This window comes from Stomoxys calcitrans, chromosome 4, assembly GCF_963082655.1.
Source record: "Stomoxys calcitrans chromosome 4, idStoCalc2.1, whole genome shotgun sequence".
NCBI classification, from domain to species: domain Eukaryota; kingdom Metazoa; phylum Arthropoda; class Insecta; order Diptera; family Muscidae; genus Stomoxys; species Stomoxys calcitrans.
In genome coordinates, this window is record NC_081555.1 from 163,673,018 (window position 1) to 163,695,619 (window position 22,602).

General features: G+C 35.7%; 1 protein-coding gene across 8 annotated transcripts in view; it reads right to left on the reverse strand.

Annotated features, from left to right (window-relative positions):
* The window catches only part of LOC106087157 (rho-associated protein kinase 1), a 67,250-nt gene that overhangs the window by 5,888 nt on the left and 38,760 nt on the right, over window positions 1-22,602 (reverse strand). For 3 of the 8 annotated variants that reach the window (XM_013252136.2, XM_013252117.2, XM_013252089.2), the window contains 9 exons: window positions 22,403-22,548; window positions 18,117-20,990; window positions 16,384-16,538; window positions 16,170-16,289; window positions 15,607-15,797; window positions 12,223-12,416; window positions 12,030-12,135; window positions 11,724-11,957; window positions 6,571-7,588 (listed from right to left, as the gene is read on the reverse strand). In XM_013252136.2, coding sequence (XP_013107590.2) covers window positions 7,483-7,588; window positions 11,724-11,957; window positions 12,030-12,135; window positions 12,223-12,416; window positions 15,607-15,797; window positions 16,170-16,289; window positions 16,384-16,538; window positions 18,117-20,990; window positions 22,403-22,548 — 4,126 coding nt within the window. In that variant the 3' untranslated portion in view covers window positions 6,571-7,482. The other 5 variants (XM_013252164.2, XM_013252141.2, XM_013252149.2 and 2 more) reach the window with 5 other exon arrangements.

The window sequence follows — 22,602 nt, forward strand, 5'->3', positions numbered from 1 at the left end:
ACGTAATAAATCAAAATATTAAAATATTCTGTTGCATATAAGCTTTAAATTTAATATCGAATTTGCATTCTTTCATAGCCTTTAATTTGCCGAGCTAAAATTAACCAAAATAAAAACAAAGCCAAACAAAAGAATTTTTTTGTAAAAATTATTTTTTTATTTCTTGTTTTAAATTAAAATATAATAAGCATCAATGTATTAAATTAAACAAGAGCAAAGTAAACAAACAAAAAAAAACATTTTTTTTTATTTAAAGTGTATAAAATGAACGTCAAATAAAAAAAAATGGTAAATTAAACAGAACTAAAATTCAAATCAAAAATAAAAATGGAAAGAAAATAACTTTTTTTCATTTAAAAACACATTATAAATAACTAAAAGATAAATAAATTAAGCCGAAAAAAATAAAATTATAATAATAATAATAGAAAAATGTACAAAGCTATATAGTAATTAAAATTAACAGAAAATGGAAATGGAAAAACAAAGTAACTTCTCAATTTATTTACTTTCTATTCAAAGTTTTTGTAGAATATATATTATTTTTATTTTTCTTTAGAAGTAATACTTAAATAATATTTAAAAAATATTAAAATATTGTATAAAAAATAAAAATTTATATATTTTATTTAATTTTACATAAGTTTAAGCAATGGAATTATTAGTTGCAAAATAGGTAATGATAGCAGTGTTTCTTTAATTTTTTTTTATTAGTTTCTTTACTAACACTTATTTTAAAGAGGAAAGTTGAAGGAAGTATCAGAAAGAAATCAGAGGATTGAGCAAATTTTAAAAATATTCAAAGATGTTTTCAAACATAATACAATAATGGAAAATGTGTTATTATAATATGTAGATGATTTATTTAACTTTATATTCCACCGATTTTATTTTATTTTGGGTTTTTTTACATTTTGTCTCTTCCTACCTATATTTCGTAAAGTTCCTATTAATAAATGTCAGTAAAGCAAGTATTACACATTTCTGTTTAAACAATATATCCAGTTAAAATCAATCATCGAAAATTGGTATTCTTACCATAACTGATGAACATGTATGCATGTGATGCATTCATGTTTTGTATGGGTGATCAAGATGTACCGTGTAACTTGCATATTAATAGGGAAATTTGTTTAAAATAAATGTTAATATATTTTTTTATGTATTTAAATCAAATTATGAAATCTAAACTTTAAAAATTTATTTGTGTCAATCTAAAGGACGCATAATGTGCATATCATGATTCAACACAAGGTAGATCAATAGAGGCCACTATAGAGCAGAGGTTATTATGTTCGCCTTTGACACTGAGCGCCTGGAATCAAATCCCAGCGAGAACATCAGAAAATATTCGCCCTTATAACCTATATCGAATTTAAATATTCGACTACGACTGACAAAAATTCGACTTTATATTTTAGGGGTCAATTATGGATGGCAACTCACCTATAATTGCGTTGCCAGAATATAAAATCATGAAGTAAAAATTAGTTTAAAGATGGAAACTTTTGTCAGTTTCATTCAATGTCAATGTTTTGAAAGTTCAGCTGCTAAGCAAATTGTAAAAAAGTATACAATTCAATGCAAAAATTTACATTTCTATAACATATTTGCCCGTTGGCAACTCAACTGAAGTTGAGTTGCAATCCGCAATCCACATATTATTGTTATTATGTACAAAATCACATTGTTTTTTTAGAATAATATTTATGCAAGCAAACACTATCTAGTTTAAAAAAATACCTCGATTTTAAACTTAATTCTGACTAAATATGAACTTAAATTTTGGTCAGTCGAAGTCGTAAATTCGACTACAACTTATATACATAATATGGGTGATCAGATGTGGGTATTCCCTTCTAGTTCTAGCGATATATGTAAAGTAACCAGCTGTGCAAAACTTCTCTACTTAGTGGTGTCATTCTGCGACACGCCGTTCAGACTGGACAATAAAAAACAGTTACCTTCAATCGTTCAGCACTTACTGATACGAGAGAAGTAGTAGTAGAAGGAATTTTCAAGGGCAAATTTGCTACGTAGATCGAATTTGCTAGGTAAAGCTCGGAATTTTCGGAAGAAATTTTCCGTTGCAGCCAATTATGTTTTCAGTGGAAAATAATTGTTTATACTACATCGACTTATTATGTAGCCCGATTTAATCATTTTTACCCAATAAAGTACAAATGTGCTGAAATTAACCGTTTTTATTTACAAATAAATTTATTTCATGTTGCAGGAAGCCATCAAAATATAAATTTTCTTTCGTAGTTACAAGAAAAAAATCTCCCATGGCTATTATGTCACCCTGTTACGCAAAGATAATTTCATTTGAGTTGCGTACCTGCAATCAAAATTTTCGGTAACGGCATCGAAATCGAAAATTTCGCTTAGAACATATTATAATAAACTTTTTATGGAAACAAAAATTTTGTTTGAGATGCGTACCGCCCTTTTGGTTAAAAAGTTTTAATGTGTGTCGATTTTGCTGGAACTCCAGGATTCACTAATAGAATATTTCTCTTTGTGTACACTTATTATTGCTTCGGGTTTACTCTGATTTGTGACATTTAAAGACATTTTCAATCGGCCTATTTTGATAATCACAATTTTTAGTGGATCTTTCCACTTTTTGTTTTCAGCATGTAACGGTAATTTTCATGTTTTCTTTTATAACGCATTCACAAATCATATGGCAATCTTGTCATCAAGATGATTTACAAAAAAAAAATATTCAAAACTCGTGTGTGAGAAAAAAGTAAAGAATTCAATAAAGATCTGACGTCTTAATCTGGCCGGCTGATACCAGCTGTTCGCGTGAGAAATTTTGTTTTTGAGCCATGGTGGCTCCTATCCTCTTGACTCTGCAATAGGTGCTGAAAAAAAGTTTTTTATAAGTTTTTTTATAGGAAGGCTCCCATTAACGTTGAAACTGTCAAAATGTGCTGATGGCTAAAATATTACAAATAGAAGAAAACGTAAACGGTTTTTCACAGCTTATTTAGTTTTAACAAAAATTGTTTAATTAAAAAACGGTAGCAGAAAATTTAACGATTTTGGTATTCTGTATTAACTTTTAACGATAATCGACATCGTTAAAATCAGCTGTTGGGCTAACAAATAGAAAATCGTTAACTTACCAGCGTAAATTATTTGGTATTTATTTTAACGAACGAAATAATGATAATTATTTACGATGGTTTTAGAGTATTTGTCTTGGTTTTTCTTAAAACATTTCAGAAACGTGTGCACACTCAATTAATAAGCGTGCTTTCATAATTTCAAAAACTATAAAAATTGTACACATGATGTGATACATACGAAAAAGTTAATATTACACATTGATTTTGGAATAAATACGAAACATTTTCGATTAAACAAAGCTTCTATTTCACCGAACATACATGTAGACACATGCCTATAAAAAAATAATTACAATACAAATGAGAATACATGCCGATTTGAGCGCGCTCTATTCGTATTTGAAGTACATAAGACTAGTCTTATGAGTACAGAAAGTGGCAGCTCTGCAGTGTAATTTTTCGTTTCTGTGCGTAGAGTTGCCAAAGTAATAACGACAAAGACGTACAATACGTCAAGATCAGTGTTGTCACTCATGAAAATTATTTCGTACCAAAATTAAAAAAAAAATCCTACCAAACCTGAATAAAACCTACCAAATGATCTACAAGCCAAAAATGGGGTTTATGTCTTTATATGCACCACCAAAGAATTGACGTAGACGACCCCCATTTCAGTCCGGTGGTCTGTTAAAATCAATGTACAGCCTATAAAAATAATATTCATAATTCATAATTTCTTTGTGTGTGTTGGCAAAACGTCGATCAGCTTGTTGACAAGATGGCGGATTGTGCCATATGATTTGTGGTTGTTGTACAAATGAGACCATCTTTAATTGTTTCGCTACTGTGGTATCACAATGGACTTAAAATTGTCTAAGTGAGTCTGTAAAGGACTGCCACCCTTACTTAACCTAACCTAGTAGCTGAATGTTCAAAACACTTACATTAACTGCACTTGACAACAATTTCCAACGTTTTACTAATTTTTATATCAAGGTTTTATCTCCTAGCAACGCGACTGCAGTTAAGTAGCAATGCATAATTGACCCATTAGTACTATATAGTGCAGTGCAATGTAATTTGTATGAAAATGACATCTATCCAGGACAACGAAGTTCTGGATAAATGACCAGTGCAGGCTTATGTAGAACATCTGTCGTTAGGATTGCCATGATATGTTTTTCACATATAAGTGTGGCCAACCGCAGAAATACTCTATTGTGAATGACAAAATGAAATAAAAACCCATTATTTATAAAATTGCCTGCATATATCTTAACACATTTTATTTGACTTCTAGGACCAAGCATGTTTTGCAAATTTTGTTTATAGATTTTACTATTGTTAAATTTTTTTTATTGAGTTTTATTTTGCCCTTTACGGCTTGTCTATCCAGTACTAAAATAAAACACAGCAATTGTTACAACCCCATAGATGAGATGACATTTGAAATTATGGCATATGAGTAAATGTGTAACTTGCACCTATTTTGGATCCATCCATCTTGTCGATGGATAGAAGAAAATGTAAAAAACAATGAATGTAAACAAGAAATCAGTTGACAGCCTTTGTGGCCAGTATTATCAACAATTCATAAAAAAATTTAAGTCGGGTTATTGTTTCGAAGCTTGTTTGGTGGATGCTCAAATTCTAACAGGATTCACTAAATAAGGTGAATTACATGGCAGCCGGTTGTATGTATCGGATTGACCCGATGGAGTCTTTCATCAGCAAGGGCTGCCACCTCAGTGTACAACACACTGCAACAACAACTAAACTAGGTTTCGGAAACCAATGAGCCGACATCCAATTTTTTTGATTTTTGACAATTCTTGTCATAAAGGATGTCAATTTTATTATTGCATTATTTTTTCTACTATTTGTGTAATTTTTAATCGGCACATTTTGACATTCTTAATGTTCATGGGGCCTTTAAACTTTTGTTTTCTGCAGGTGACATAATCCCTAAAACACCCCAGATGAGTATAACATTTGGTTTTGGGAACAGCAAACACTACCTTCTATTGATCTGCCTTGTAATTGGTCTATAATATAAAGGGTCCTTATTATTTATAGTATCCATGGAAATGTCTTTTGCCAAGTATATGCCAATTAACTTTAAAGGCGTGCGTTATTAACTATCTAAAGTAGGAGATATATAGGATCACATCATTTCCACGACCAAATACGCATTTTTAATTTTTTAAATAAATTCAGACTTTCTTTTCTGAAAACATTCTTGATATCCTTCAACAAATAGGTAATATCATTTTTTTAATTTTAGATATTTAAACAGTTTTCGTTTAAAAAAAGTTGCCTGGATGTAAAGGGTTTGGATGGAAGGAAGTTAGAAAGAAGGGAAGAACATTTAAGAAAATATAATTCTAAATAAACTTAATGGAATATACAAGCTAATTCTAAAAAAAAACATATTATTACGCTTTATTTATGTTTTAAATATAAAGCAATATTTTTAAATATATTTATATCAAAATATTTATTCTTTTTTTATTTTTAATGTTTTTTTTTTTTTCATTTTAATATTGGCTCTCTTTAAAGAGTTTTGGCAATGGCTTAACAAATACAATGATTATAGGAATATAGATAAATAAAGGAAAACCAAGGTTCTAGGCGAAGAGAGGAAGTAAGAAAGGTACAAGGTTGATTAGAATATAAACAAAAAGCTTTAATATTTATATGATTTTTGTTTTCTTTTTTTCATTAACATTTAAGTTACACTTTAGTGCCTAGAAAAATGTTGGAAAAATAAAAATAAAAGAAAAACAGTTTGAATATTTAAACTTGCATATTTAAAATTAAAATTAAATTAAACTTGTTTTAGTTCATAAAAAAATAATTAAATGAGGAGCAGGAAAATATTACATTACAAAAAATTAATATTAAGTTAATAATAAAATTAAAATTATATACGAATGTATGCGTGTATGTATGTGTTTTTTTTTTTAATATTTTTTGTTTATCATAATGTTACTAGAAAAAGCCATAGTTTCTTTATATATGATCATATTAATAGTAGAGATAAATAAGAAAGTTAGATAAAGAAAAATGATTGGTTATTAACATGTTTTGATGTAAAGTTTAAAGTACACATTTTTTATTCCTTTTTGTTTTAGTGGTAGCTGTTTGTTTTTTATATAAATGTTAAAAATATTATATAGTAATTCAATAAATTAAATAGTTGTTTTGTTATAGCCGAAATATGTTTATTAACACAAAATTATAGAAAGTAACAAATAGGAAGTTTGTTTTTTTTTATTGGAAGATAATGATATTTGGAACGCAGTTTTTTTTGGAAGATGAGCAAAACAAATTTTCTTTTTACTAAGATTTAATAAAAAAAAACCCTTAATCTGCATAGATCTTTCGAGTGAAATTTGTTTTGTCTGTGAAGAAAAGGGGAACGTTTCTGAATGGGAAAGGACCTGAATTCCTTATTCCCTTGTGAAAGTAACATCCATAGAGTGTTATGTCCAGGAAATTTCCTTAAAGTGTTAACCCCCCTCTTAGCTCTACAGATCTTAGTACCAATCAAGATATATTAATTTACTGGTAGTGGCAGTTACCCAACAACAATAAAATATTGAGTTCACCATCTGTCAACTCTGATTTTGAGTTTGTTACTAGTTCGCGCCTTTTTTCGTTGTTTGTGTGTGTTATAGTTCCTAACTATAATACACACACACAAACAAAATACGTTGACAGATGGTGCACTTCGCGAGAAAAATTTGAACTCAGTTGTTTACGGTACACTACCTGGTAGTTATGTCATGGTTCCAATGAGTTCTAGCCCAGGAAATACTCCTGCTACCATATGAAGTGCATAGCCAACGAACTTGTACGTTAACTTCTAAACCACAAACATGTTTGCAATCAGCAGTTTTCCTTTATAACATCAGCTGACATCGATGATTTTTGTGAATGAATCGAGCTCAAACAAGTCTGAGGAGACAAAGGACCTGACTTTCCATAAAATTCCAACATTTTTCGATATTGCCCGATCAACCCAATTGTAAAGTATGGAGAAGACAACTGTTTACAATCCGGAAAAACTGTACTTTATTAACGACTATGGCATAGTTTCCTTTAATAAAAATAAATTTCATTAGGATTTAAATTCGGAAAGCACGTTTGAAGTTTATAATACATTTTGGATGAGTATTTTAGGGTAAATTTAAACTGAATATAGACTCGTTAGTTGCAATTATACATGTCCTATTAATAAAAAATTCGAATGTGAAAAATAAAATAAGAATCAATTTTATGAAAGACTGCTTTTGTCGATATCTGCAGATAAAGCAAAGTTTAGTCTATGTTTTATCAACAAATTTCCAAATTAGTCATTTGAAAGTGGACTTTAGACATTACCCTCTATTATTATCTTTTAAAAGAATGTTTCCAAGAATATGCTGGATATTTTAGGTTTTGTTTCCAAAAGGTTATTTTGTTGTTGAGCTGATCTGGGACTGTAGGACGCGGTTCTTCTGTAACTATAGAAAAATCAATAAAGGGAACACATTAACCTAATACACCTTATTTCATAAAAATAGCAGTCAAAAAAATGTTGTGGCAGCAAAATAGCTAAAAACACATCCCCAAGGTTTTAAAGAAAATTCCAAACCAAAATGTTTATGGATGGATTGAATGGATGGAAATTTCGAAACAACTAGGACGTACGAAGTTCTATGGGACTAGACAATGAAGAAGCAGTTAATTTTTTTATGGCATAATGGAAAATTTGTTCACCCAAGATGAGTTTTGAGCTCACAAAACTGTATCGTAGAGATATTTACCAATTTGAACGATTTGTTTTTAAGTGTGAACGGGATATCAAAAGTGAGTTTTTATGGTTACTTCACCAGCTAAGATTAATTGAGATGAAACAGTGTTAACGGTTTCTTTAAGTAAAGTTGCTATTAGACGATGCATGATGGAACTGGAATTATACACCAGAAGAAGATTGGGGAACCGGTCCAAGGTCGAACTTCAACTGTCCGGGGGGGATAAAGACCTAGAAGTAATTCTTAACCAGAAATTAAATTGGGGGAAAGAATTTTGAAAGAAATAGTTAAGAGGCTGGTCTATTGTCGCAATTCGTTGTGTTGAAGTAGGGTGTAAGTTCGAGAATAGATCACTGGGTGTTTATGGCTATATTAGGATCGTTTATTGTGTATTGGTATTTAGCATGATATCAGACTGTGAGAGGAAGAAATTTCCGCAGAAAAGGACAAATAAGCTTTCATGGTGGAAATCGTAAATACCTCAACAGTAATTTAAGTTCTTTAAGAGCGCAGTAAACAGAATTGCCCTTATAAAGCATGAAACACAGAGATCCTTTGAGTTTGGGCGCTATTCTGTAATAATCATCTGCCATTTTGCAAGCTCTGGATATGAGATGGATATAAGGTAGTAAGATAGTTCATTATTGGATATTGTCCATGGTGAAGAATCGATGATAATGTACTACTAGATGGATTGAGATTAGTACTATATGGTGCAAATCACGTTTAATTGGTTCTTATTATCTGTTATCGCATGATATCAATATTCTATTCAGAACATTGTCGTGGCCTAGCCCATAATAAACTTATGGAAATCGAAAAAAATCATTTTTTTAACAATCGATAACAAAAAGGGACTTTATAGGCATAGACTTCCCCGAACTTATCGATAACCTTTCTTCACAGACATTCAAAATCATCTCCCTGGAAGGTCATACCTATTCGAAAACGTCTTTGATGTGAAAAAATAAATACAAAATACCGAGTATAATAATAAGAATAACTTTTTTTAAATCAAAACGAGACGTCATAAGTGTTTTTGGCATATTGACCACATTTCGGAAAGCCTATACAAATGGTCTTTACTCCAATTGAAAACTTATGGAAACCGATAATTTTTTTTTATCGATAACAAAAAAAGAGTCATGCCATATTGACCACATTCGATAACTTATCATAACCTTTACAGATATTCCAAATTATCTCCCTTAAAGTTCATATGCAATCCAAAAAAAAACCTTCGAGATGCGAAACAAAGAAAGAGCAGCAAATTAATTAAATTAAAACAAAAACGGTAACAAACAATTTCTGTTAGCAATTATATAAAAAAAGTTAACTAGCCATAAATAATATAAACAGCAATGAGTTAGTAAAGCAAAGATCACTTTTTTATAACTTGTAAAAAAAGAAATAACATTAAATTAAATAAAAATATATATTAAAGGAAAATAGTAAAAATAAAAAAAAAAACATTAAATGTAATATGTAAAAAATAATAATAATAATAAATTTATCATATATGAAATAAAAATCACTGTTTTAATGATGAATTTGCTGGCAGCGTAGCTGATCTTTGTACATTAACAGCATATGGCTTATAATTGGAACGTGTTGATTGGCTGTACGAACAAATTTTTTGAATGGATGATTTTTGTTGTTGTAGTTGGTCGATTGGAATGTTGCGTATATTTTTTTGTTTGTTTGTTGATTGGTCGGATTTATTTTTCGGGAATTGGGCCAGGTGTTAATAGATTTTTGCAAGTTGGGTTTTTTTTGATTTGGTTATATGTGGTGATGTAGCGCATTTTTGTTGTTGTTGTAGATTTAGAGTTACCAGAGCGTTACAAATTGAAGAGGCAACACATTAAGACACACACATTTTAAAGAAGACACAACAACAATTACAAGTTAAGTGAGAGAGTGAGAGAGAGAGGAGTAGCAGGATATAAAAGAAAAAATGAATAAAAATATTTTTATGAAAATTTACCAATTTTGCAGTTTTATTTATGAAAAAAAATGTTTAGTGATTTCGAAGTTGTTGAAAAGACGCAAGAGACACATTTATATATGTAAAAAACACCATGATTGATTTTTTTGTAAAGAATAAATAAAATGCGATATGATTAATATAAAGTATAAGAATATGTATAAAAGAATATTTTTAGAAGAATTAAACCATTGTAAATATATTTTAATCATTTGTTATATCCTCAACCATAGGATGGGTATACTAATTTCGTCAATCCGTTTGTAATACATCGCAATATTGATCTCAGACTAAATAAAGTACATATATATATATATATTCTTGGTCTTGACAATTTGAGTAGATTTAGACTGACGTCTGTGAAAAGCAAGCAAACTTTAGAAGGAGTAACGCTAGGCGCCTGAAATTTTGCACAAATACTTTCTATTAGTGTAGGTGGGTTGGGATTGTCCATGTTTTCATATAGCTGTCATATAAGCCGATCTCAGATCTTTATTTCTTTTGCCTCTACAGGATGCAGTTTTTATCCGATTTGGCTGAAATTTTACATGTGGTATTTTGTTTCGACTTCTAACAACCGTCTAACAAGTATAATCCAAATCGGTTGATTACCCGATATAGCTGCCATATAAACCAATCTTCAGACTTCATTGCTTGAGCCTCTAGAGAGCGCAATTTCTATCCGATTCAATCCCATGACAGGCAGTTGTACGTGCAGAATTGACCCGATTGAGCCCTTCATTGCAAAGGCTGCCGCCTCAGTTTACAACACACTGCTTAAACTATCCGATTAGAAAGAAAATATAAACGTTTGTATGACTTCTAATGCTCTTATATATTTGAAAAAGTCATTCAAGAACTGGAGATCACCGTAGATCAGAGGATGGCATGTTCGCGTGAAAGCCTGGGTTCGGTGAAAGCCTGGGTTCGAATCCTGGCGAGAACATCATAAACAAATTTTCAATTTTCTAATGTTGGCGACATTTATGAGGTACTATGCCATGTAAAAACTTCTTCAAAAGAGGTGTCGCTTTGCGGTACGCCGTTCGGACTAAGCTTTAAAAGAGAGGTCATTTATCATTGGAATTAAACTCGAATCGGACAGCACCATCGATATGTGAGTAGTTTGTCCCTGTTCCTCAATGGAATGTTTATGGGTAATTTGTATTTGCATACAAAGAGGGTTTATAAGATTAGGCCCGGCCGAACTCGCTCGAACGCGCTTTGGCTTGCAATTTTATTTTAACGAATCTCTTTACAGAAATTCAGTTGGTATATTTGTAGTTTTTCAGTTGTTGTTGTAACCACATTTTCATGTGAAGGTGGCGATACTCGTCAAGCTCCTGTAGTAGAGCAAGCTCGTTCCGGTCCAAAGGATCGATCGCCGCGGAAACAGAGTGGTCATTATTTATTTAAAGGCGCCAATAACTCGCCTCCTTTTCATATTGAACATCATAGGAACTCAGTATTTGTGCAAGAGCCGGTGCCACCCGACCTTTCACTGAGACTCCGCTCGATACCGCTGATTATCCGCGACTGCTGTCGCACCGCTCCATATAGAGCATTCCACTATCCGCAACCTGTCGGACCTCAAAGTTCCAGCTTGTATTGTGCACACAGCTATCCCGTGCCGGATGTAGTTCTTCAGTGATATTGCTATGTGTTCATTGGTCTATATACAATGCCAATAAACTTGTTTATATTCAAAATGGTTTAATTCTTTTTTTATAAGCATAAAAAACCTCTATGTGATTATGTACAAAACATATAGAAGGAAAAATAAAATAATTCCAAAGAGCACCAAAAGCGCAAAGATGAAATTGAAGAAAAATGTTGATGACTAGATGAAATACTCACCTTGGTGATATTTTACTACCATCTGAATTATTGCTATTATTATTAGATGAGGAATTTGCCTTATATCCACATTTTTGGATACGTTTAGAGAGACGTGATACCCATAAATTCTGTTCATCGGGCGTTGTGGCCAACAACAGCATTTCTCTGGCACTATGAGGATCGTGATGGAGTTTACAAGGAGCCAAGGGATCATTATTATCGACATGTTCCTTGTGGATTTTATTGCGGCATCTATAAATCACAAAATCACAAAATTTTTTATATAAAGGGATTTTATTTTTGGGGATATCTTTTCAAACTCACCTTTTGCATTCATACGCCGCCGGCGGCTTAAACATATGCCACAAGGGTTTAGGACATACTTCACAGGCAGTAGGCATATGATAGGTAATATGCACAAATTCATGACCTGGGAAAATGAGACGAAAGAGGGACACAATTTGGTTAAGAATTCCCATGCAGTAAAACCAAAAGGGAGGTATTATTTGATTCATACCTTTGTGTATTATTGATCCCGGTCTTTCATCTCCGGCACCACCTCTCAGCATACTCATATCCAATTGTTGTTGCTCGTCAGGCCTGCGGGCTTCACCTTCGCCAGCGTATAATAATTGAAATATGCGCGGTATCTCTTTGGCATCGGCTCTTATAACATCACCCTGAGTTACTGAACGTACATGAAATACTTTGCTAAACGTTACAAAATATGGAAATAATTAGAGTAAACAAGCAAAAAGGCGTTAAGTTCGGCCGGGCCGAACTTGGGATACCCACCACCTCGGGTATATATGAAAACCACCTTTCGTCAAAATCCGGTGAAAAATGCATACCTTACGCCCCATAGCAGCTATATCGAAATATGTTCCGATTTGGACCAAATTCTAATAAGTACAAGTCATTGTTCAATTATGTATAACAAAATATTGGTCTTTTTAATAGCTATATCCAAACATAAACCGATCTGAACCATATACGACACGGATGTCGAAAAGCCTAACATAAGTCACTGTGTCAAATTTAAGTGAAATTGGATTATAAATGCACCTTTTATAGGGCCAAGACTTTAAATCGAGAGATCGGTCTATATGGCAGCTATATCTAAATCTGGACCGATTTGGGGCAAGTTGCAGAAAAATTTTGAAGAGCCTAACACAACACACGGTCCCAATTTTCGGCGACATCGGACAATAACTGCATCCTTTATGGGCCCCAAAACCTTAAACCGATATAACCCATCTTCGAACTTATGGACAAAAAAAGAATCTTTGCAAAGTTTCAGCTCAATATCTCTATTTTTAAAGAATGTAGCGCGATTTCAACAGGCAGACGGACGGATCGTTTTAGATTTTTACACTGATCAAGAATATATTTTGGAATATATATCGGTCGGAATGATATATTTCGATGTGTTGCAAACGGAATGACAAAATGAATATACCCCCATCCTTCGGTGGTGGGTATAAAAATTCTATATTTGTCGTTAAAAGTTCACTTTGCGAATCTGCTTTGTTTGCAGTTTAACGACAAATGGCTGAGCTGGGTCATTGGTACAGACTCAGGTTGCGGTTCTTACTGAAGACTCGGGACAAGTATTCCACCGCCTTTATTGGGTTATGTTGGGACTCAAAGGAAGGGTCTTAGAGAATAGAATACGAATCTAATGTTTCTATTTGGAGCCAATTGTCTGGAGGGCCACCCACCCCCCAAATGAACATGTAGGCCCATTGGAAAAATATGAGATTCAAACTGAAGGTTTCGGTAGAAGAGTAAGAGCATATAAGAGACCAACCAGTTAGAAAAGGCAAAAGTCGGGCGTGCCGACTGTATAATACCCTACACCTTCCCTATAATTATAATGTGAGAACTATATCCAAATCTGAACCGATTTTTTTTTTCAATTTCAATAGGCTTCGTCTCTAGGCCGAAAAACATGCCTGTGCCAAATTTTATGACGATCGGATGAAAATTTCGACCGGTACAAAATTAACATGGACAGGCAGACTGATAGACGGACATAGCTAAATCGAATCAGAAAGTGATTCTGAGTCGATCGGTATACTTATCATGCGTCTATCTCTCTTCCTTCTGGGTGTTACAAACAAAAGACAGACGATATAATCCAATATTGCTTCGATAGGTCTTCATGTCGTCTGTCTTTGAGAGTAAAATATGAATCTGTTATTTTTGAGGCCCAGAGTCTGGATAGCTGCCCACTCCCAAAGATAGCCTCAAACGGACATGTAGACCGACCGAAACTATATGCTCCTCAAGAGAAAGGTCTTTGAGGGCATTGTACGAAATTCATATGGAAATTAGGGACAACGCTCATATCCCGGGTGGGTTGTGGAGGTGGCGATCTGCGTCAACCTCCTATATATAAGCAAGCTCGTTCCGGTCCAAAGGACCGATCCCGCGAGAACATGATGACAATTGGTTATTTAAACACGCTAATAACTCATCATAGGCACTCATTATTTATGCAAGAATCGGGATAACTATGGGATAAGGGATAAGTTCCACACAGGTTGGAACTTTGAGTTTCGATCTATGATTTGTTACTCGTTATTAAGAGAAGCTCAGCTGAAAGCGGAAATGCTTTATAGAAGGAACTGCAAATGCAAATGCAGCAGTATCGAATGGAAAGCCTCAGTGCAGCCAGGCGGGCCCTTGATTAAATAGTGAGTGCCATGGCGAATTGAAATGACCAATGGCCATAACATTCCGGCGGTAGTCGACCCAGAAAGAGCTTGCTCACATTTTGGAGCTTGACGACGAACGCCTGGGCTCATATCCCGGCGTGAACATCAGACAAATTTTCAACGGTTGTTATCCCCTTACCAATACTGGCTACATTTTTGAGGTATCATGCCATGTTAAATCTTCTCTACCAAATGGTGTCGCTATGCGGCACGCCGTTCGGATTTGTTATAAAAAAAAGAAGGCCCCTTATCATTGAGCTTAAACTTTAAGCGGACTGCACTCATTGATATGACAGTAGTATCCCCTGTTCCTTAATGGAATGTTCATAGGTAATTTAGTATTAAGTAGTTCCTTCAAGGCTCCCGTTATCCGACTTGAATATAGTCCAGATCGGACCTTATTTTAATATAGTTGCCATATACACCGATCTTCCAATTAAGGGTCTTAATCCCTAAAAGCCGCATTTATTACCCGATTTCGCTTAAATTTCAAATCAGTGAGTTGTAAAAGGCTCCGGTAATACGACCGGTCTATGGTTCAATAGACCGATTTAGGGTCTTAAGCCTATAAAAGCTTTATTTATTACCCGGTTTCGCTAAAGGTTAGAACAGTGGTTTTGACTAAACATCAGAGCGTATTTCGATATAGCTGCCATAAGACCGACCGGCCGTCATAGAGTCTAGAACCCCTTAAAGATGCATTTAAAGTTAGATTTTGCTGGAATTTGAAACAGAGATTTGTATTAAGACTCCCGACATTCGACGCAATTGTGGCTGAAATCGGAGTATATTTAGATGTTGTTGGCATATAGACCGATCTTCCGATTTAGATTCTTACGCCCATAAAAACCGCATTTATTACCCGATTTTGCTGAAATTTGAAACAGTGAGTTGTTATAATCCAGTATTTAGATATAGCTGCCATTTAGATCGATCTTCTAATTTAGGGTCTTAATCCCATACAAAGTAGATTTACTGCCGCTATTAAGATATAACAATGGTAATGGTAGCGGAGTTATAATAAAATTGGATGATGAATGTATCTATGGTGGTGGGTATCAAAAATTCGGCACGGTCATCAGTCAGTGATTGGTAATAGATGTTTTAAAGTTTTTATTCAAATTTTTTAAAGCATACTCGTATATACAGCTAGCTATCTATCTACTTTGTCATCAACTTACCTTAAATCTAATATTAGCACAGGATCAATGGTATTCTGTTTGTCGATTTCCGAATTGTAGAATATAATTTTGCGCGATGATACCACAACAAATTGACGCTTCCAGCCATGGCGTCTGATATTCTGTTTATTGGGCACACTCAACCAGCCCTCAAACACCGAATCCTGTGTAAGTGAAAGCAGAGATGAATTCTAAGCATTTGCAACGCACACACAAGCAAAATAAATGGAGTAGAAGAAATGGATGTGGTCGGTCAATCGGTATCAGTATATGGAGAGTATGAGTTAATTGATGTTTTTTTTTTTTAATTTTTGTTGTGTTGTTGTGGTTGTTATAAATGAGGAAGGATTTTGGTTTAGTAACCAAAATACACAATAAATTTGATGGTTTGATGTTTTGGGGTGGGCATGAACAGATGAGTAAGTGATGAAGCCAAGGAAATATAGAAATAGAAGAAGAAAAACAATACAGAAAGTCAAGTTAGATATGAATTGCCATGAAAATTGGATTAGTTTATTAGACAATGGAAGACAAGTTATAACTGGGAAAAACGCCACACTTACTTGATTATCCTCGGGATCATTGTCGGCTGATGACAATGATGCTGTTTCATTAAGTTTTGATTGTAGCTGCTCAATTTCGGTTGCCTTACAATCGATTTCCATTTGAAGTTTTTGTTTAATCTGCTCACAGAGATGGAGGGAGGAAAAAGAACAAAAAAAAATATAAATCCATAACATATTCAATTCATATTGTCATTGAAAATTGAGAACTCACGTGACCGTCTTCAATGACCTGACTGTTTAGGTCTTGGTATTTAAGTAGCAATTGATTGTATTTCTCACGTTCCTGTTGCATCTCTTGTTGTATGCGACGCATTTCTTTTTCCTTCTTGCGTAACTCAGCCGATGAACGTGTTTTGCCTTTTTGTTCTGAAAAGAAAAAACATATAAAAAATAATGGAGGGAGGAATGGCTTAAAACAATATTCCTTTATAAGATGAATCAAAACCCTTAGTTGTTCAAAATGTAAAATTTCTCAAAATCTTAATGGCGCAGACGTTAGCCACCGTGGCGCGGACGTGAGCATGTCCGCCTACGACGTGAACATCAGAAAAATAATTTTTTTCGCTATAGTTTTCCCCTTACAAATGCTGGCGACATTTTCAAGGTATCTAGCCTTGTTAAAACTTCTCTAACAAATGATGTCGCTAAGCGGCACGCTAAGAGGCCCCATATCATTGGACTAAAACTTGAATAGGACTGCACTCTACTCTCAAATACATTTCGTTTGAGTCCTATATTGTCCCGTTCGGTGTACATGTCCATTTGCGGCATAATTTTGGGGTGGGACGACCCTGGAAGTAGACACCAAATTTTCGTATTCCAATCAGAAAAACCTTTATTTTGTTGTTTTTCTAGGCTTTGTAGCAGCCCTGACCGGTGAAGAACACCATTAGGTCAATCCGTTAGGTACAACCGGCTGCCATGGGATTGACCTTTCTTTTGATACCCATACTGCCCCAACCAGTAAATGCAAATTTGAGCATGAACATTCCATCAAGGAACATGGAAAACTTCTCACATATCAATGAGTGCTGGCCAATTCAAGATTAAGGCTCAAAAAATATAGCCGAGTCCAAACGTCGGGCCGCAGTGCGACACCTCTTTGGGGAGAAGTTTTTACATTTTTAAGAGGGCATGTCCACAGCTGAAAATTTTTTTCTGATGTCCTCGTCAAGAGTCAAACCCAGACGTTCAGCGTCTTAGGCGGACATGCTAACCTTTGTGCTATGGTGGCCTCCGTCCCATCAGCAACATGGAATGGACTTGGGGTCATATCAAGTTCGTACTCTACTTTTAAATAACTTTCATTTAATATTCATATTACCCCAATCGGTAAAAATGTCCGTTTGGGTACGTTTTGGCGTAGGGCGTCCCCCACGGCTATTTGATACCAATTTTGAGTTTTTGGGTTACCATTAGGGGCATACAAAATTTCGTTTGAATCGATCAAGCCATCTCCTTGATCTAGTGTTTTTGAAAAATGAGGTTAGGGGGAGGGTCCGTTCCCCTCGCGTATATCACAAAATGAAGTATGAAATATTTTTCACCGGGGCCAAACTCTACCATCTGTGAAAATTTCATAAAAATCGTTTCAGACGCGTTTGAGTGTACTTGGAACAAACAAATAAACAAAGCGCAACACTTTTGATTTGTTTTTTTAATTTCACCGAAATTCGTTGTCCAATTTTTTTAAAATTTCATTTCTAAGCTATTTTTTTTAAATGGTTTTCTTAGATGTCAACATTTGCTTATCATAGAACATTTTTTAAAAATTTGACTTTTAGTAAATGTTGATAAATTTCGGTTTTTTTTTTTTAATTTGCCAAAAAGATTATTTTCCAAGATATTTTCGTTGAAATTTGATTTTCATAGAAAATTTCATCAAAATTTCAAATGTACTCCCTGCCCTTCGATCAAACTACATTCGTTTTAACCAATACTTACGTTTCAAATCGGTATCACGTCTATTCATCACCTCAGCCAATTTATTAACGGCCACCTGTTTCAGTAGAATCTCCGTCTTCCATTTCTCTGTGAGCTTTAAGATATCCTCCTCTTTGGATGTTTTGACTCGATTCATTTCATCCTGGAGATTCTTGTTCTGCCGCTGCAGTTCATCATATTCTGAGTTCTTTTGATTCAATTTCCTAACATAATCCGATTCGGCATCCTTTGCAGCGGAGAGTAAAGCTTCCTTGGCGGCAATTTCATTGCGATGTTTGGTCATGAAATCTTTCAGTTCCAATTCCTTTATAGTTTTCTCCTTCTCCAAATCGGCCACAGTCTCTTCGGCTATGGAGCGGGCCAAAGCCTCAGAGTCGGCACGGGCCACAGCGACTTGCACTTGGTGCTTGAGCGAAACACGTTCCTCTTTGAGGTCTTGTATTTCCCGACAACGCTCCTCGATTTCTTCTCTATGCTCATTGGCTTGGGCTTTGTAAAGGCGGGAGAATATCTGCTCGGCGTCGAGTTGATCTTGAAGCTCTTTCTTCTGGAGAATTTCCTTATTGAGGGAGATCTTTAGTGCGGTCATATCTTCCTCATATTTGCGCTTGTTTTCCCTCAAGGCGGTTACCTCCTTTTGCAGTTGACTTTCCCGTGACTTCAGATGGGCCACCTCGGAACTCTTAAGGCTTAAATCAGAGAGTAGGGAATTTTTCTTGGTGTACTCCTGATCTAATTGAGATTGCAAAGCTGAGACTTTTTCACCTTCTTGCCGACACTCGCCTTCGAGTTTCTGCAGGCGTTGTTGTATCTGGCGATAGTCCACCGACAGCATGGACAATTGCCGCTCCTTTTCTTGAGAATTTTGATCGGATTTTATGCGAGCCGATTTCTCTTCATTGAGTTTAGTCTGCAGAGCCTTAACTTCCTGTAGATTGGCCTCTTCGCGACTAAGCATACGAGATTTTTCTGTTTCCTGATGGGCCTTCACTTCTTGCTGGTAGCGGCCCTGAGCTGCCTTTAATTCGAATGCTACACCGGCATGAGCCTTCTCCAGGTCTGAAATCTTTTCGCTTAGCACACGATTGTCTTCGTAGGCCTGTTGCTCTCGCGTTATGGCTCTTTCCAGATCATTTGCCAGTGATTGCAGCTTATTCTCCGTCTCCTTGTGCAGTTCCTTCAGTTGCGAACGTGAATTTTTCTCCTGGGCCAGTTGAGCTTGCAGCTCGGCCACTTCCTGCTGCAGTGATTCCTTTTGATTCTGCAAACCTGCTATCAGCACTTGCAGTTGAGCAATTTTCGCCTCCAATTCCTGTTTGGCCAGACCCCATTCGGCTGCCTGCTTTTTAAGCTTTTGCGAATTTTCGGTTTCGTTTTTGAAATTCTCCTCCATTTCCTTGAGCTGCTTCTCCAGCGTGATTATCTTCTCATTATGATGCTGATTATTGCTCATTTCTCTAGTACGAATCTTCTGCTCGTTGTCGAGATTCTTTTGGGTCTCAGCTAACAGAGTTTCGGTTTTCTTGCGCAGCTCGATTTCCTGCTCAAATTTCTGTAAAGCTATTTTGTAGTTGTGCTGGGTAATGGCCAGATTCTTTTCATACTCCGAGGCCATGTTTTGCAGCTCCGTCTCTCGCCCGGTTATCAACTCGAGCTGTTGCCTCAGCGACTTGTCTTGTTTCTCCAAAGTCTCAGCATGATTGCGTTCTCTCTCCAAAAGAGCCTCTAAGCGTTTGATTTCATTCGAATTGGAAGGCCTGTGTCGGTGATTGTGATTGGCCGTGTTGATGTTGTTTTCCTTAGCCTCGGCATCCACGGTGTCGTTGTGGGACAACAGCTGATAATCTCCGGTATAGGTGAAGCCAATAAAGGGCAAATGATTGCCATCAAAATTCTTGGGTATGGGAAAAACTTCTTCGGGTGTTTCATCCCTTTCGATATCTTCAAAATTTCTGGTGTCATCATCCGAAGACAATTCGGGCACTACGGGGGGCACACTTTCTCTGATGTTGTCAAAACTCCAGGTGTCGTTTTGGAAGAAGGGGTGCTCTTTGATTTCATCAATGCCATGGCGACCCAAGCGCTGAGTGCGATCCGTGAGAAACGCTCTTATCAGACTTTTGGCATTTTCACTGATTTCCACCTCGGCAGGGAAGCTCAGGGAGTTCTTGTGATCCATAATTTTGCCATAAGTACCAACTAAAGAGTCCGCATAGAAAGGAGTATCGCCCACCAGCATTTCATAGAGGAATATGCCCACCGACCACCAATCACATTCGCGTCCATATTCATTGTCCACACCCTGACTTTGCAGCACTTCGGGACTGATGTAGTCGGGGGTGCCCACAGCATTGCTGGACACCACCAGACCATTGGCCCCCATTCGCATGCAAGTGCCAAAATCGGCCAATTTCAAATGACCCTGGCGATCGAGCAGCATATTGTCGGGCTTAACATCACGATGCACAAAACCCATTCTGTGTATAGTATCTAGGGCCAGTACCACTTCCATCGTATAGAAAATTGCCCACTTTTCGGGTATCTCATACATGGACATCAATGAGACAATATCACCTCCAGGCATATAATCCATGACCATATACAGATACTTGGTATCTTGAAAGGCAAAATGCAATTGAACAATCCATTCGGAATTGGCATGGGCCATTATGTGACGTTCCTCCCAGAAAAACGCCGAATCGGGTCGTTTCATCATTTCGAATTTGGACAGCCGTTTCATGGCATACACCTGACGGGAGGATTTGTGTCGTACCAATTGTACTTCGCCAAAGGCACCGGCGCCAATGATTTTAATAAAATCAAAATCCTCGACATTCATGCGCAGCTGGCAGATCTGTTGTGCAAGTGGTTTGTCTGTGGGGCGAGAGAAAAAAGAAAGAAAAGTCAATTATAGAAAACATTGAAAGAGAAATGAGTAAAACTCTGAAAAAATATGCACCTATTAAAAATAGATAACTGATAACTGTGGCATAACAATGGACAAAAATTGTCTTTGTCGGTATAAGAAGAAGAACCTAACCTAAGTTGAAATTGGTTAAATTGGGACTTTTTATTAAAAAACAAGTAAAAAGGCGTTAAGTTCGGCCGGGCCGAACTTTGGATACCCACCACCTCGGGTATATATGTAAACAACCTTTCGTGAAAAATGTAGACCTTATGCCCCATAGCAGCTAGATCGAAATATGTTCCGATTTGGACCAAATTCTAATAAGTACACGTTATTGTTTAATTGTGTACAACAAAATATTGGTCTTTTTAGTAGCTATATCTAAAAATAAAACGATATGAACCATATTCGACACGGATGTCGAAAAGCCTAACATAAGTCACTGTGTCAAATTTCAGTGATATCGGATTAGAAATGCGCCTTTTATGGGGCCAAGAATATAAATCGAGATATCGGTCTATATGGCAGCTATATCCAAATCTGGACCGATTTTGGCCAAGTTGCCGAAAAATGTCGAAGAGCCTAAAACAACTCACTGTCCCAAATTTCTGGGAAATCGGACAATAAATGCGCCTTTTATGGCCCCAAAACCTTAAATCGAGAGATCGGTCTATATGGCGGCTATATCCAAATCTGGACCGATCTGAGCCTAATTGGAGAAGAATGTCGAAGAGCCTAACTTAACTCACTGTACCAAATTTCGGCGACATCGAACAACAAATGCACCTTTTATGGGCCCAAAACCTTAAATCGAGAGATCGGTTTATATGGCAGCTATATTCAAATCTGGACCGATATAGAACGAATTGCAGAAGTATGTGGAGGGGCTTAACTTAACTCATTGTCCCAAATTTCGGGGACATCGGACAATAAATGCGCCTTTTAGGGGCCCAAAACCTTAAATCGAGAGATCGGTCTATATGGCAGCTATATCCAAATCTGGACCGATCTGGGCCAAAATAATGTTGAAGGGACTAACACAACTCACTGTTCCACATTTCAGTAAAATCGGATAATAAATGTGGCTTTTATGGGCCTAAGATTTAGTGCGATATAGCCCACCTTCGAACTTAACATGCTTACCTGAACCTGTGCAAAGTTTCAGCGTGATTTCAACAGGCTGACGGACAGACGGACGGACATGGCTAGATCATCTTAGATTTTTACGCTGATCTAGAATATATATGCTTTATAGGTTCGGAAATGGATATTTCGATGTGTTGCAAACGGAATGACAAAATGAATATACCCCCATCCTTCGGTGGTGAGTATAAAAAAAAAACTAAAAAACCTAAGATTCTACTTTTTTCTTACTTACATTTTGATGCATATTGCTCTATATTTTTCAGACGCTTCAATGACTCATGATCGCAGTCATTCACCAAAGCGGTCACTGTGTCTAGCAGGCAGTCTACATTGCAAATACTGTATGGATTGCGCATCTCCTGTTCGAGCACATGGGTCCTAAAAGAAAACGCAAATAAAAACAAACAATTAATAAAATAATAATGTAACAAA